The 15,128-nt window shown below is 41.2% G+C and overlaps 1 protein-coding gene across 3 annotated transcripts; it reads left to right on the forward strand.

Moving 5' to 3' along the window:
• Positions 1-536: 536 nt before the first annotated feature.
• On the forward strand, positions 537-14,792 carry LOC110489817 (probable polyketide synthase 1). 3 transcript variants are annotated; one of them, XM_021562742.2, is made up of 7 exons: positions 537-573; positions 755-820; positions 1,340-1,493; positions 5,628-5,788; positions 7,884-8,090; positions 8,554-8,735; positions 8,831-14,792. In XM_021562742.2, exons 2-7 carry the CDS (start codon positions 763-765, stop codon positions 14,384-14,386), a joined length of 6,318 nt encoding a protein of 2,105 aa, XP_021418417.2. In that variant the 5' UTR covers positions 537-573; positions 755-762; the 3' UTR covers positions 14,387-14,792. The 3 variants fall into 3 exon arrangements, with proteins under 3 accessions (XP_021418417.2, XP_021418418.2, XP_036799973.1); XM_021562743.2 differs by lacking the exons at positions 537-573; positions 5,628-5,788; XM_036944078.1 differs by lacking the exons at positions 537-573; positions 755-820; positions 1,340-1,493 and adding an exon at positions 4,399-5,215.
• Positions 14,793-15,128: the final 336 nt, after the last annotated feature.

The following is a 15,128-nucleotide window of genomic DNA, read 5'->3' on the forward strand; positions in this document are numbered from 1 at the left end:
GATGACCAAGTACCAATCATTAATACTATTATACTTTCTCTTAGCCTGTTCTATATCTTAAAGCATTTTGCCCATTAACAATTTCTTAAGGTTTGCCTTAAAACTCCCTAGCATAAGGTTGAATTTTAGTTGGTTGGTGCACCATTCCATTCCTCAGCACAAGTGTTAAGGAAATAGCTTTTTCCAGCCATGCTCCTTAAAATAACCAGACAGATAACTCGGGGATGTCGGTGCCCCAAATGCGGCCTTGCTTCCCAATGACCTTCAGAGTAATGAGTTCACCTGTAGTGTTGGTCCAGATCATATCCAACGTCTTACTTGCATGTAGCAATTATTAACAAAGATAAAATCAGAATTCACACCAGTTCTCTTATCTAAAATTGCACTTCCTTTGTGTCCTAGGGTACTTTCCCACCTTCTGAAGGAAGCAAAGTAAGGGTGAAAGTTCTAAATCTTTTAGAAATTTAGGCAATGATTAACCTATGGTGTTATGAAGACGACTGAAGGAAAAACTATAAAAAGTTCAACTGAGACATTGATTTTATTGCCAAATGAAGATTCAAGACTCATGAGGTAGGTGCATGTTAAAGTAATTTCACTGATCTGAATAGTACTATTTTAATACAATTGGAAGGCAATGTTTTTTACATTTTATTGCAAGAACACCAGTTATTTTTTGTTTGATCGCATTGTCCATAACATTTTCCTGAAGATCATGAACTCATGCCAGTTCGCTCTTTGCATTTTCTGACAGGTGTAAAGATGGGAGATGCTGAGGACGACATTGCTGTAGTCGGTATTGGCTGCAATTTCCCAGGAGGTAAAACTTTACATTTATGCATAAAAAAGGGGTTCTGAAAAAATATCCAAATAATCTTGATGTGTTAAATCACTACAGGACATGCAATGTGATGCAGTCACCCCAGCTCACATTTGGCATTGTCTGATTACTTAAAGTGGTTCCCTCTATTTCAATAGAGATTGATTTGACAAAAACAGGCAAAAATCTATTAATTTGAGACATCAAAGTGATAGTATGTAATTAGAATGTGTTCATTATTTGTTTTACTGTTTTGGTGTGCATGTTTACAACCAGTGGAGGGTATATGTAAGTAAACGCAGTTTACCCACCTTTATTAATTGCATAACAAGAGACAACATGGGGGCAAAACGGGGGAAAAGTGAATGCTGGGAATCTCTTGACTTTGGAACACTAACTTGTGCCAGCTGTCCACCCGGCTGCATCACTGGTGCAATAGTAATTATAACGTGAAATATGAAATAACTATCATGATATTTACTTTCCAACTTTGAATTAAACATTTATGTGTCTGTACAGGAGAGGGGCTTGACAGTTTCTGGAAGGTTCTATTGGAGGGGAAGAACTGTGCAGTGCCAATCCCAACTGAGAGATTTGACTGTTCCCAGTGGTATGACCCTGATGACAACAAAGTGGGGAAATCGCGCACAGCGAAGGCTGCACTTATTGATGGGTATGCATTTTTGCCTTGTTCCTTGCATTCAATAAATAAGAAATACTTTTCCATTAACTAGGCAAGTCAGTTAAGAACAAATTCTTATTTCCAATAACGGCCTACCCCGGCCAAACCCTAATGACGCTGGGCCAATTCTGCGCCGCACTATGGGACTCCCAATCACAGCCGGTTGTGATACAGCCTAGAATCAAACCCGGGTCTCTAGTGACGCCTCTAGCACTGAGATGCAGTGCCTTAGACCACTGCGCCATCTGGGAGCCCTTAAAATAATTCATGCTTAACTGTAGCAAAAATCATTACAAAAAGTGCATTTGTCCCCAGGATCAACATTGAAACACAGTTCTAGCTACTCTTTCAATTTCCCCCAAAACATCAGTTATAAGATAAGGCATTAAAAAGGTCAAATATTTTTTTTTAAATAATGGCCTAATTTGTAGAGCAGAATTTGAAAATGCCTGTTTGGATTTGATTAATCAAAATCTCTAATAAAACAGGTTCATGTGCAGCAACCCTACATGTAAAAATGTTGACATTTGGATATTACATCATATTGAGGCGCATCTATTTATTATGGCAATTGACATACTTGGTATTAAGATAAGGCATCATCCTAGATACCATTTCTTACCCTATCATTAAAGTTTTAATGTCACATGCGCAAGTACAATGAAATGTCTTTCTTGTAAGCTTCAAACTCAACAACGCAGTAATCAATATCAACGTAGCACTAAAAATAACATAAGGTAGAACGCAAAACAAATAGAAATAGGTAGAACACGAGAAAGTAAGAAGCCTTATACAGGGGCAGTTCCAATACCATACTTACAATGTGCAGGCATACTGGAGTGATAGAGGTAGATATAGTGTTTTCAGAAAATATTCACACCCCTTGACTTTTTCCACATGTTGTTGTGTTACAGCCTGACTTTAAAATGGATTAAATGTTTTGGCACTGGTCTACACACAATACCCCATAATGACAAAGTGGAATTATGTTTTTCAAAATGTTAACTAATTAAAAATGAAAAGATGAAATGTCTTGAGACAATAAGTATTTTTGTAATGGCAAGCCTAAATAAGTTCATGAGTAAAAATGTGATTAATAAGTCACTTAAGTTGCAGTGTTTAACCTGATTTGTGAATGACTACCTCATATCTGTACCCCACACATAAGGTCCCTCAGTCAAGCAGTGAATTAAAAAAAAAAGATTAAACCACAAAGACCAGGGAAGTTTTCCAATGCCTTGCAAAGAAGGGCACAAAGAAGGACAACGTAAAGATTCCTTTTTTTGCACATAAGAGAAACACAAACACCATACAATAGAAAATGAGGTCGGGTGAAGATGTGGTAGATGTGTTAAAAAAAAATAATTTAAAAGCAGACATTGAATATCCCTTTGAGCATGGTGGTTATTCATTGCACTTTGGATGGTGTATGAATACACACAGTCACTACAAAGATACAGGCATCCGTCCGAACTCAGTTGCCGGACAGGAAGGAAGCCGCTCGGGGAGTTCACCATGAGGCTAATGGTGACTTTCAAACAGTTCCAGAGTTTAATGGTTGTGATAGGAGAAAACTGAGGATGGATCAACAACATTGTAGTTACTCCACAATACTAACCTAATTGACAGAGTAAAAAGAAGGACGCCTGTACAGAATACAAATATTCTTAAACATGCATCCTGTTTGCAACAAGGCACTAAAGTAATACTGCAAACAACGTGGCTAAGCAATTCACTCTTTGTCCTGAGTACAAAGTGTCGTGTTTGGTGCAAATCCAATACAACACATTACTGAGTACTATCCATATTTTCATACATAGCGGTGGCTGAATCATGTTATGGGTTTGTTTGAAATTGTTAAAGACTGGGGAGTTTTTCAGGATAGAAAATAAACGAAATGGAGCTAAACACAGGCAGAATCCTAGAGGAAAACCTAGTTCAGTTTGCTTTCCACCAGACACTGGGGGATTAATTCACCTTCCAGTAGGACATTAACCTAAAGCACATGGCCAAATCTACACCGGAGTTGCTTACCAAGAAGACAGTGAATGTCCGGAAGTGGCAGAGTTACAGTTTTGACAAAAATCTACTTGAAAATCTATGGCAAAACCTGCAAATGGTTTTCTAGCTATGATCAACAACCAATTTGACAGAGTTTGAATAATTTTTAAAAGACTAATGGACAAATATTGCACAATCCAGGTGTGGAAAGCTCTTAGAGACTCACACAGAAAGACTCATATCTGTAATCACTGCCAAAGGTGTTTCTACAAAGTAATGACTCTAGGGATCATCATCGTCGGTAATCAAGCCTACCACCGTCGTGTCGTCAGCAAACTTGATGATGGTGTTGCAGTCATGTGTGGCCACGTAGTTCTTGGTGAACAGGGAGTACAGGAGGGGACTAAGCACACACCCCTGTGGGGCCCAGTGTTGAGGGTCAGCGGAGGTGATGTTGCCTACCCTCACCACCTGGGGTTGGCCGATCACAAAGTCCAGGATCCAGTTGCAGAAGATGTTGTTCAGTCCCAGGGGCCTAAGTTAGGTGACGAGCTTGGAGGGGACAATAGCGTTGAACCCTAAACTGTAGTAATTGAACAGCATTCTCACATAGGTATTCCTTTTATCTACGTGGGTGAAGGCAGTGTGGAGTGCAATTGAGAATGCATCGTCTATCTGTTGGGGTGGTATGCAAATTGGAATGGGTCTAGGATGATGTAGTTGATGTGTGTCATAACCAGCCTTTCAAAGCACTTCATTATTACGGATGTGAGTTTTACCGGGTGGTAGTCATTGTGGCATTAAGCCTTAGAGATCTTGGAAACAGAAATGATGGTAGTAATTTTACAGACTGGGTGAGGTTGAAAATTACCATGAATATGCCAGCCAGCTGATCTGCGCATGCTCTGAGAACACGCCCTGGAATATCGTCTGGATCCCTCACGCATGATACAGTGTTTTTATTGTTGAAGCCAGCATAAAATGCATTGAGTTCATCTGGAAGAGAGGCATCATTGAGCAGATCAGGGCTGGGTTTTCGTTTGTAATCCGTAATGGACTGTAGCCCCTGTCACATGCGGCGGGCGTCAGAGCCTGTGTAGTATGATTCCACTACATTCCTATATTGTCATTTTGCTCGTTTGATGACTCTGCAAAGGTCGTAGCAGGACATCTTGTACTTGTTCCTGTCTTCAGCCATAGCATCAGGGTTGTCTGCGATAGCTCTGTGTCCGGTAGCCCTGTCATTTAGTTTAGCGCAAACCTTGGTGTTAATGCAGGGCTTTTGATTGGGGAAGCAGGGAACCTTCACTGTGGGGACAACGTTGCCGATGCATTTCTTTATGAAACCGGTAACCGAGGTGGTTAGCTCGTCGACGTTATCGGTGGAGTCTCTGAACATATTCCAATCAGCGCTAGCCAAGCAGTCCCGTAGCATAATCTTTGATTCGGGTGGCCATTTCTCATAGGAGAAAGTCACATAAAATGACTTGTTGTTTGAGCTTCTGCTTGTAAACAGGAAGCAGAAGTACGGAGTAATGATCTTATTTGCCGAATGGCGGACAAGAGAGGGCCTTGTATGCTTGCTTGTGGGTAGAGTAACAGTGGTCTAGGACTTTATCGGCCCTAGTGGCAAAGGAGAGGTGTGGATGGAAGTTGGGAATCACATGTCTTAATTATACGGAATAATAATGGAAGAAATGCAGCCTTCGGATGTAAGTTTTCCCGCTTGTTTTAGCCTCGTACAGTTCGCTAAGTGCCAGCTTGTTATATTTGTTGTCCTGAGGTGGAATGTATACAACAGTCACGATAACAGCTGAGAACTCCATAATTTCTGCAGTGGCAGTGGCTGACTCAATGCTTCCAGCGCCTCAGGGTATTTATGTGTGTCTCGGGGTTTGGGTTCTGTTATGTTAGCATAAAGACACATTTCCATTCTCTGTAAATTCATAGACAATAAAATACATCTTATCTTATATGCTTACTAAGGGACCTTGACTTAATACATCTTTGGTTAGGAAATTATATTATCAGAAGTAGGTAGCAGTGGCTAGTCCCAAATTGGTTAGCAATCTGTCACCAGAGACTTAAATCAAACTAACTTTGCATTTCCAATAATTTTCGCAGGTTCAATCTGTTTGATCACAAGTTCTTTGGCATCACTGAAACAGAAGTGGAGCAAATGGATCCCCAGCAAAAATACCTTCTTCAGTGTACATACAGGGCTCTAGAAAATGCAGGGATACCAATGGAGAAGGCCAATGGGACCAGGACAGGGGTGTTTTTGGGTAAGGTGAACAATATTCTGTTCTCTTATACAACTGGCATTTAGTCATTTTAAAAGTAAATCACACTCTTATAAGAAAGGGTTCCAAAAGGTTTCTTTGGCTGTCCCCATAGGAGAACCCTTTTTGGTTCCAGGTAGAACTCTTTTCTCCTATGGGGACAGCCAAATAATGTCACGGGGTGCGTACTGGCTGCAGAGAGCAAAAACTGATTTACAACGGTGTCGTTTAATAAACATAAAAACCACCGTAAACAGAACAATCAATGAATGGGTCAAACAAAACCCGGTATCCACCAGCATAACGTACACAAGCACTACAAGAAACAATTCCGGACAAGGACATGGGGGAAACAGAGGGTTAAATACACAACATGTAATTGGCGGAATTGAAATCAGGTGTTAGGGAAGACAAGACAAAAGAAATGGAAAATAAAAGGTGGATTGGCGATGGCTAGAAGGCCGGTGACGTCGACCGCCACCCGAACCAGGAGAGGGACCGACTTCGGCGGAAGTCGTGACAAATAATCCTTTTAGGTTCTAGCATATTTTGTTTTATAAGAGTGTAGTTACAATAATTGTAATGTTTAGTATTGCTACTATGAACCACGGTCATTATATGCTCAATAATAACATTTGGAAGTAATATGTAAATCATGAATTATCATGGCAACTATAGTAATAGTAATTACACCAACACTACCAATCAAAAGCTTGGGGTCACTTAGAAATGTCCTTGTTTTCGAAAGAAAAGCAAATTTTTTGTCCATTAAAATAGCATCAAATTGATTAGAAATACAGTTTAGACATTGTTAATGTTGTAAATGACTATTGTAGCTGGAAACGGCATGTTTTTTATGGAATATCTACATAGTCGTAAATGCTCAGATTGTGCCCCGGTGCACAACTGAGCCAGAGGACATGTACATTAGAGTGTCTAGTTTGAGAAACAGACGCCTCACAAGTCCTCAACTGGCAGCTTCATTAAATAGTACCCGCAAAACACCTGTCTCAATGTCAGCAGTGAAGAGGTGCTGGCCTTCTAGGCAGAGTTCCTTTGTCCAGTGTCTGTGTTATTTTGCCCACCTTAATATTTTCTTTTGATTAGCCAGTCTGAGATATAGCTTTGTCTTTGCAACTCTGCCTAGAAGGGCAGCATCCCGGAGTCGCCTCTTCACTGTTGATGTTGAGACTGGTGTTTTGCGGGTACTATTTAATGAAGCTGCCAGTTGAGGACTTGTGAGGCGTCTGTTTCTCAAACTAGACACTCCAATGTACTTGTCCTCTTACTCAGTTGTGCACCGGTGCCTCCCACTCCTCTTTCTATTCTGGTTGGAGCCAGTTGGCGCTGTTCTGCGAAGGGAGTAGTACACAGCGTTGTACTAGATCTTCAGTCTCTTGGCAATTTCTCGCATGGAATAGCCTTCATTTCTCAGAACAAGAATAGACTGACGAGTTTCAGAAGAAAGTACTTTGTTTCTGGCCATTTTGAGCCTGTAATCGAACCCACAAACGCTGATTCTCCAGATACTCAACTAGTCTAAAGAAGGACAGTTTTATTGCTTCTTTAATCAAATCAACAGTTTTCAGGTAACATAATTGCATAATGATCAATTAGCCTTTTAAAATGATAAACTTGGATTAGCTAACACAACGTGCCATTGGAACACAGGAGTGATGGTTGCTGATAATGGGCCTCTGTACGCCTATATAGATATTTCATAAAAAATCTGCCGTTTCCAGCTACAATAGTCATTTACAATATTAACAATGTCGACGCTGTATTTCTGATCAATGTTATGTTATTTTAATGGATTTTTTATTTTATTTTTTTAAACAAGGACATTTCTAAGTGACCCCAACCTTTTGAATGGTAGTGTGTATTTTCATACTTTTAAGACAGAACAATAATATTTTTATTTAACTGTTTGTTGTACACAAAAAAACAATCATGCAAACACCAAAAGTCAACACTGCATTATGTGACATGCACAAGCATTAACATAATTTTAATTTTATGTTTCCATTTAGAAAAATATTCAAATGTAATGTTATTCTTTTCAACAAACTGTAACAAAGTATGTCTATTTTCATTGAAGGGCTAATGAACAGAGATTATGAACAATCTGCCGGAAGTGTCAACCCAAATATAATCAACCACTGCACCGGCACTGGACTAGCTATGAGTTTAGCTTCCAACCGAGTCTCCTACGTCTTCAACTTCACTGGACCCTCAATGTCAATTGACAGTGCCTGCTCTTCATCCCTTGTTGCACTTCATTTTGCTTGTCAAGCCATAAGACAAGGTTGGTAAAGTGTCATATTTACATTGCACGTGCATGGAACCTTTTCTCAATAAAATTATACCTGACATAATTCAACACTAAAAGAACATGGTCGGTATCTCATTACAAATTATAAACCGGGGAGTTTGGGTCCTGGATGCGCTGACTGTCTGAAACAGCATTTCAGCCGTGCGTAAATCAGACAATATACCACGGGTATGAGTCAAAAATAATTATTTACTGTTCTTTTTATGTTAGTGGCAATAAGCCACTTTGGATTTTTTTAAATATATGGCCAATATACCACGGCTAAGGGCTATATTCAGGCACTCTGCGTTGCGTCGTGCATTAGAACAGCCCTTAGCCGTGCTATATTGGCCATATACCACACCCCCTCATGCCTTATTGCTTAAATATACCATAACCTCTTGGGCCTTGTTGCTTAAATATAATCTGGGGTATTTTATATGCTTTAATTTATCAGGTGATTGCGAGATGGCCCTTTGTGGTGGTGTCAGCTGTATCATACAACCACGAGTCTTTGTCGCTCTCAGCAAAGCAAAGATGATTTCCCCTGAAGGCACAAGCAAACCTTTCTCCAGCAGAGCAGATGGCTATGGCAGAGGAGAGGGTTGCGGGGTTATTCTGCTGAAGCCACTGAAACAAGTAAATATCTTATGTTTAACTGTCACAAAATCGCTGTCAATGTTTCTGACAGGCTACACATGATATTTCACACTGATTATGTATTAATTACCCAGGCTCTCAAAGAAAATGACCATGTATGGGGCATCATAAGAAAAACTGCTGTAAACCAAGATGGCCGCACAGTCACTCCAATCACCAAGCCATCCATGGTCCAGCAAGAGGAGCTGCTCCGCAGAATCTATTCACAGTCTGACCTGTCATCTGTCCAGTACATAGAGGCTCATGGGACTGGAACTCCAGTGGGGGATCCCATAGAAGCAGGCAGCATCTCCAAAGTCATTGCCAAAGCCAGACCTCCAGGTTCAGAAACACTCCGCATCGGCTCTGTGAAAGGCAACATTGGACACACAGAATCTGCAGCTGGAGTGGCAGGTCTAATCAAGGTACTCCTAATGATGAAGCATGAAATCATTGTCCCTTCACTGTTCTACTCTGAGGACAGTGCCAGTATAGACGCTAAAGCCTTAAATGTAAAGGTTCCCACTGAAGCAGAAAAGTGGGGAGATTCTGTTGAAAGGGTTGCAGGGATAAATAACTTTGGTTTTGGAGGAACAAATGCACATGTTATTGTCAAGCAACACAAGCAGTCACAGGTTTCTAGAAAGAGTGGTAGAAAATCACACAAGTATTTTGTCCTCTCTGCGAGTTCTGAAAAGTCTATCAGTATGATGATGGAGGACACAATTAAACAGATAGACAAAGACAACAAAGTTGATTTAGAAGCTCTTGCATACACATCTGCTTGCAGGAGAAGTCACTTAAAACACAAATACAAGAAGGCTTTCAGAACTTCCTCTCTGGTTGATCTAAAAGATCAACTCAAGTCTTCCCTGAGTAAAACTCCCTACCCCTCATACTCAGATCCAAGGTTAGTATTTGTCTTTTGTGGTAATGGTGTGACCTACCAAGGTATGTGCAAGGAGCTCCTGAAACATGAGCCTGTGTTCAGAGAGAAGATCAGGGAGGTGGAGATGCTTTTCCAAATGTTCAATAACATGAGCATCTTAGAGAGACTTGAGAGTGAGTCTGAGAGTAAGGACTTTTCAAACCCAGATGTTGTCCAGCCCCTCCTCTTTGCCATTCAGGTTGGCATTGCCAGTCTCTTCAAGCACTGGGGCATCAAACCAGATGCCATTCTTGGCCACTCTGTTGGAGAGGTTGCTGCTGCCCACTGCTCTGGTCTGTTGTCCCTTGAGGATGCAGTGAAGGTGATCTATTTCCGCAGTACTCTGCAGAGTAAGGTAACAGGAGGGAAAATGCTTGTGGTCAGTAACATGGCCGTGTCAGAGGTCTTGAACCTCCTTCCCCCCTACTTAAATAAGGTTTGCCTGGCTGCCTCCAACAGCCCACAGTCCTGCACCCTTGCAGGTGATGCTGATGCTATAGACAGTCTCCATCAAAAGCTAAGCAGTTCAGTCAAGAGTAAGAATCTGTTCCTCCATGTTCTGGATGTCCCTGCTGCATACCACAGCCAGATGATGGATCCCATCCTCTCTCAAATAGAGGACAGTATTGGTTCTTTACAGGTGAATCATGTTGAGACAGAATTGTTCTCCACAGTGACAGGGAAGGAGGTAGAGCAGCCAGATTTCAGCGCAGGCAAATACTGGGCTAGGAACATTCGAGAGCCTGTTTCATTTGAACAGGCAGTGAGATCAGCAACCAAAGACAAAAATAATGTGGTCTTTGTAGAGATAGGCCCTAGAAGGGCTCTACAAAGGAACATCCAGGAGACTCTGGGAAATGACACCATAGTTATGTCCTCAGTGCAGCCAGAAAAAGATCATGAGACAATGCTGACCACTGTATCCAAACTGTTTGAGTCTGGGGTTCAGATCGACTGGGATCAATTCTACAGAGGCTGTGAGGCATTACCAACACATTTCCCTGTGTATCAGTTTGATTCCACTCAGAGAGATGTTATCATTCCTGCATCAAAAATAAATACAGCAGGTACTCATCCTGTGCTAACTCAGACAGGAAGTGAGGGCAATAGCTTTAGCTGTGATTTGTTTTCTGACTCAGTATCTTACTTGCATGAGCATAAACACAATGGTGTTGCCATTGTCCCTGGTGCTTTCTATACTGAGTTGGGTTTGTCTGCTTTCATGTTAAGTGCCAAACCAAAAGTGCCACTCAACACACTGCAAATCAGCATCAGCTTTCAAAGTCCATTTGTTTTCACCAAAAATGCACCAGAGATGAAAGTGCAACTTGAACCAGCAGAAGATGAGACACATATTAAGATACATTCTTCCTCTTCAACCTATGCATCAGGCACAATAGTGTGCAAGCAAGAAAGACTAGTCGAAGAGCAGAACATTTCGCTAAGCTCTATCCACAAAAGGTGCAAGTCAGTGGTGAGCTCTGAGGAGTTTTACAACATAGGTCATGGTGGGTTTCAGTATGGCACTGTTTTCCAGAACAAGGGTGATGTACACTATGGTGAAGAGCTTAAGGAGGCTTTTTCAGTTGTCACAGTTCCAGAGGAATTGCTGTCTCAGTTGCATGACTACTGTATTCACCCTGTAGTTCTAGACTTCCTGATGCAACTCGCTCCTGTTACAGTAGCACACGGATTCTCTTCCAGGCCTGGGTTTCCTGCCAAAATAGGCAGCTTGACAGTCTTTGAACCTCTGCAACCGGAAATGATTGTTTATGTGAGAGCAATTGATGTTGGAGTTGATCACTTTGAAGTATGTGGTTGCTTCACAGACAAAGAGGGAAGAATATTGGTTGAGCTTAAGCATGTGATGATCAAGTACCTTGGGAGCCATTCTCGTGTTGTTGAGGAATACTTCTTCCACAATGACTTCAGGGTTGTCTCTGAGGACATCAAGTCCTCTCAGGCACGAAAGGCCTTGGTCTTTTCTGACCAGGTAGGAGTTTCCAAAGCCATGCAGCCACACTTGAGCTCAATGTCTAAATACATTCCCTTTGCACATGCTAAGGAGTTCTTAAACCATGGATTTCCCACACTTCTGGCAAACCTTAATATCTCAGATATCAAGAAAAACTTTGAAGAGGTCTTGTTTATGTGGGGTGAGGAAGAACTCACTTCAGTCAAAACCGAGACTGTTCTGGAGAATATAGTAAATTGCTGTGAGATTTTCCGTCAACTAGTCCTGGAACTAAGGGCGAGTAATTTTCCAAACTCCATCAGAGTAATTACTTACCGATCGGCAGAGAACACAGTAGACCGCATCAGCCCAGGCTTTGCCCTCTCAGGCATGACTAGAGCATGCGCTGCAGAAATGGCAGATCTTTCCTTCCAGCTGATTGACATCAGCTCTGTCTCTACAGAGGACATCAGAGCTCTGTCTGAGGTCTTAAAGTCATACCCTTGCAGCAAATACCAGGAGTTGGTTGTGAAAGATGGGCTGATTTTTAAATCTGATATTGTGCATACTCCCATGGAAAGCATTGAGAGCTCTGGGGGAAGTATGTCTTCTTCAATGTCCGAGGCATGTATCTTTCAGACGGCTGACCCCTACAGAATGACTAGCTTGTCTGCCATTAGCTGTGAGGTCAAGAAAAAGGACATCCAGCAGAAATCAGTTGAGATTCAGCTCAGTAAGATATCTGTTCATTCCTCAGACTACTTTCCTGTCAGTGTCTCTGATCTGCACTTTGGCAAGACAATTTACTGGAACAAACACACATCCCAGAACCATCAGCTTTTGGCCCTTGACTTCAGTGGCACTGTCACAGCTGTCGGGAAAGATGTGAGCAAACTGAAAGTGGGAGACCATGTTGTCTCATGCTACCCTGTTCTTGCATCCTCTGCGATCATGGTTCCTGAAGAAGCATGCTACAAAACAAAGAGGCTCCCATTTCTAAAGGAGGCTCCTTGTGTGTCCTACTTTGTGCTGGCATGGGAAATATTGTACAAAGCGTTAACTAGAGTCAAAGAACAGAGAAGGTTGGGGATCATCTCCTCTGTTCCTGATTCTGGTCTGCTCAAGGTTTTAGCCCAAACAGCAAACAAATCAGGATGGAATGTCATTGTAGGGACACAGTGCAATGGGCTGTTTGTAAATGCTGATAAAATGGATGCATTTGTCCTCCTTCCGCCATTTGACGAATCTCTGTTGGCAAAAGCAGGCAATTTCCCTGGTGTTAGACACATTCTCATTGTCTGTGAATCCCAGTCCCAATGCTTGCTGGCACAGAGTGTTTTCCAAAATGTGAAGGATAGTGTTCGAATGCAAACTCTTCAAATGTCCAGCATCATACAAAGGGGATCACTCATTGCCCAGAAGCCACACATTTATCGTTGGCTCAAGTCCATGCATTTGGACAGGAAGTCATTTGTTCTAGAACACTCTACCTTTCAAAGGTTGACATCAGGAAGCATCGACTTCTTGCCTGTTGAGGAGTCTGAATCGTATTTTAGCTCAAAGACCGTGCCTGTTGTGGCACTAGGTAAAGATGATTCCAGAGGCACACTGTCCAAAATTCCTTTGTTGCCTAAACCAAATCAGCTTTTCCAAAAGAATTCTATGTACATTGTCACAGGTGGCCTCACTGGGCTGGGATTTGAAACTGTGAAATTCATTTCTCAGAAAGGTGGAGAGTACATTGTCATACTCTCCAGAAGTAGCCCCACACCTGACATACAGCAGGAGATCTGCAATCTGGAGAAGCAATACGGTGCCCATATCATATGTATGGGATGTGATGTCTCGGTCTCTGAGCATGTGCTCAGAGCGATTGGTCTCATTGGCAAGAAGTTTCCCTCTTGTCCAATCAGAGGAGTGTTCCACAGTGCAGTTGTCCTGCACGATGGCCTGATTGAATCCCTTGACAAGTCTCTGTATGAGAAAGTCCTGAAGCCCAAAGTGAATGGGGCTTTGAATCTACACCATGCCACGAAACACTGCAAATTGGATTACTTTGTGTGCTACTCCTCTGTTGCAGCGTTCATTGGCAATGTCTCACAAACAAACTATGCAGCAGCCAATTCATTTCTGGACATATTCTGTCATTATAGACGGAATATTGGACTAGCTGGGCAATCCATCAACTGGGGGCCTTTGAACCTTGGTCTCTTGTTGAACAAGGATCATTTCCAAAGATTTCTTGAGGCAAAGGGATTGATGGTGATGGATGTTACAGAGATTCGCGAAAGTCTGGAACAATGCCTCCAGCTAAACAAACCTCAACAGGCTATATGCAAGTTCAACTTCAAAAACATGAAGTACAATGTCATGTCTCAAAATGCCTCATTGACCATGCGTATGACTGCATTAGTGGAAGAGGCAATGCAAAAAGACAAATTGAAAGAGTCCCGGTCTGGACATAATGCTGCTTCCTCCTCCCCAAGTGGTTATATCAGATCTGTACTCAGTGAAACAATCGGTGTTGACAAGAATGAGTTGAATGACGATTCTCCTCTCTCTGCCTTAGGCATTGACTCAATGTTAGCCATGACTTTGCAGAACCTCATCTTTCAGGAGAGGGGTGTGAACGTGCCACTGGTTCAATTGCTGGACCCAAACAGCACACTGTCGACATTGATTTCAAACCTGATGGAAGGCACTGAGGGTGAATCGCAGAATGATGACCAGAAAGAGGGCATGATAGATGACATGTTCACAAGACTATAGAGATTTCAAAAGCTGAATATTGAAAATAAAGATGTAGATATCAGATTTTCCCATTATATTTGCATGTTTGATCAGATAACATTTAGAAACATTACACATATCATGAAAACAATACTAGCACAAGACTGCAATTACCTTTGGCATGACCTGGTCCTCACATAACATTGTAACAAAGGTAAATATGTTGTTAATTATCACTAAATTGAATAATATTTGTGGAAGATGTTATGCAATGTTTTGCTAGTATTACAAAATATATTTTTCTTTCAATTTTAGAATGTGTTTTTTTACATTTATAAGTTTGGATCTTGTTGTATTCTTATATTAATCTTAAACAAATGTGCTAATGTGTACTGTATTTCATTGTATTATTGTAAAATGTCAAATAAAATTGTATTTCCAATGAACCAGTCACTTGAACCTTAATTCATTTTTTAAAATTGTATTATTATTTTTATTATATTCATCCCCTGGAAATTCAATTTTTTTGTGTGCTCAATTTCCTGCTTTTGGATCAAACACTATTCAAAATTGTATATCTGGGAGGAGGCACAATCATGTAATAACAATGTTATAGGCCTGACCTTTGTCATACTGTAGATATCTTTAAGTAGTCTGACAGAATGTTTCACATAAATCATCTGAAGTTTTTTGTTAAAGTGGCAATCTGGGATTGGTAGGCCACATCAACTGTTTGCCTTTTAAAAAATTGCTATTGATTCTTAAAGAATACTTATAAATG

Source organism: Oncorhynchus mykiss, chromosome 15 (genome assembly GCF_013265735.2).
Source record: "Oncorhynchus mykiss isolate Arlee chromosome 15, USDA_OmykA_1.1, whole genome shotgun sequence".
NCBI lineage: Eukaryota > Metazoa > Chordata > Actinopteri > Salmoniformes > Salmonidae > Oncorhynchus > Oncorhynchus mykiss.

Coding starts and splice junctions, on each gene's coding strand:
- LOC110489817 (XM_021562742.2), top strand. CDS start 763: ATGGGAGATGCTGAGGACGACATTGCTGTAGTCGGTATTGGCTGCAAT. Junction 5,789..7,883: donor CAGGACAGGGGTGTTTTTGG/GTAAGGTGAACA, acceptor TTTTCATTGAAG/GGCTAATGAACAGAGATTAT. Junction 8,091..8,553: donor TTGTCAAGCCATAAGACAAG/GTTGGTAAAGTG, acceptor TTAATTTATCAG/GTGATTGCGAGATGGCCCTT.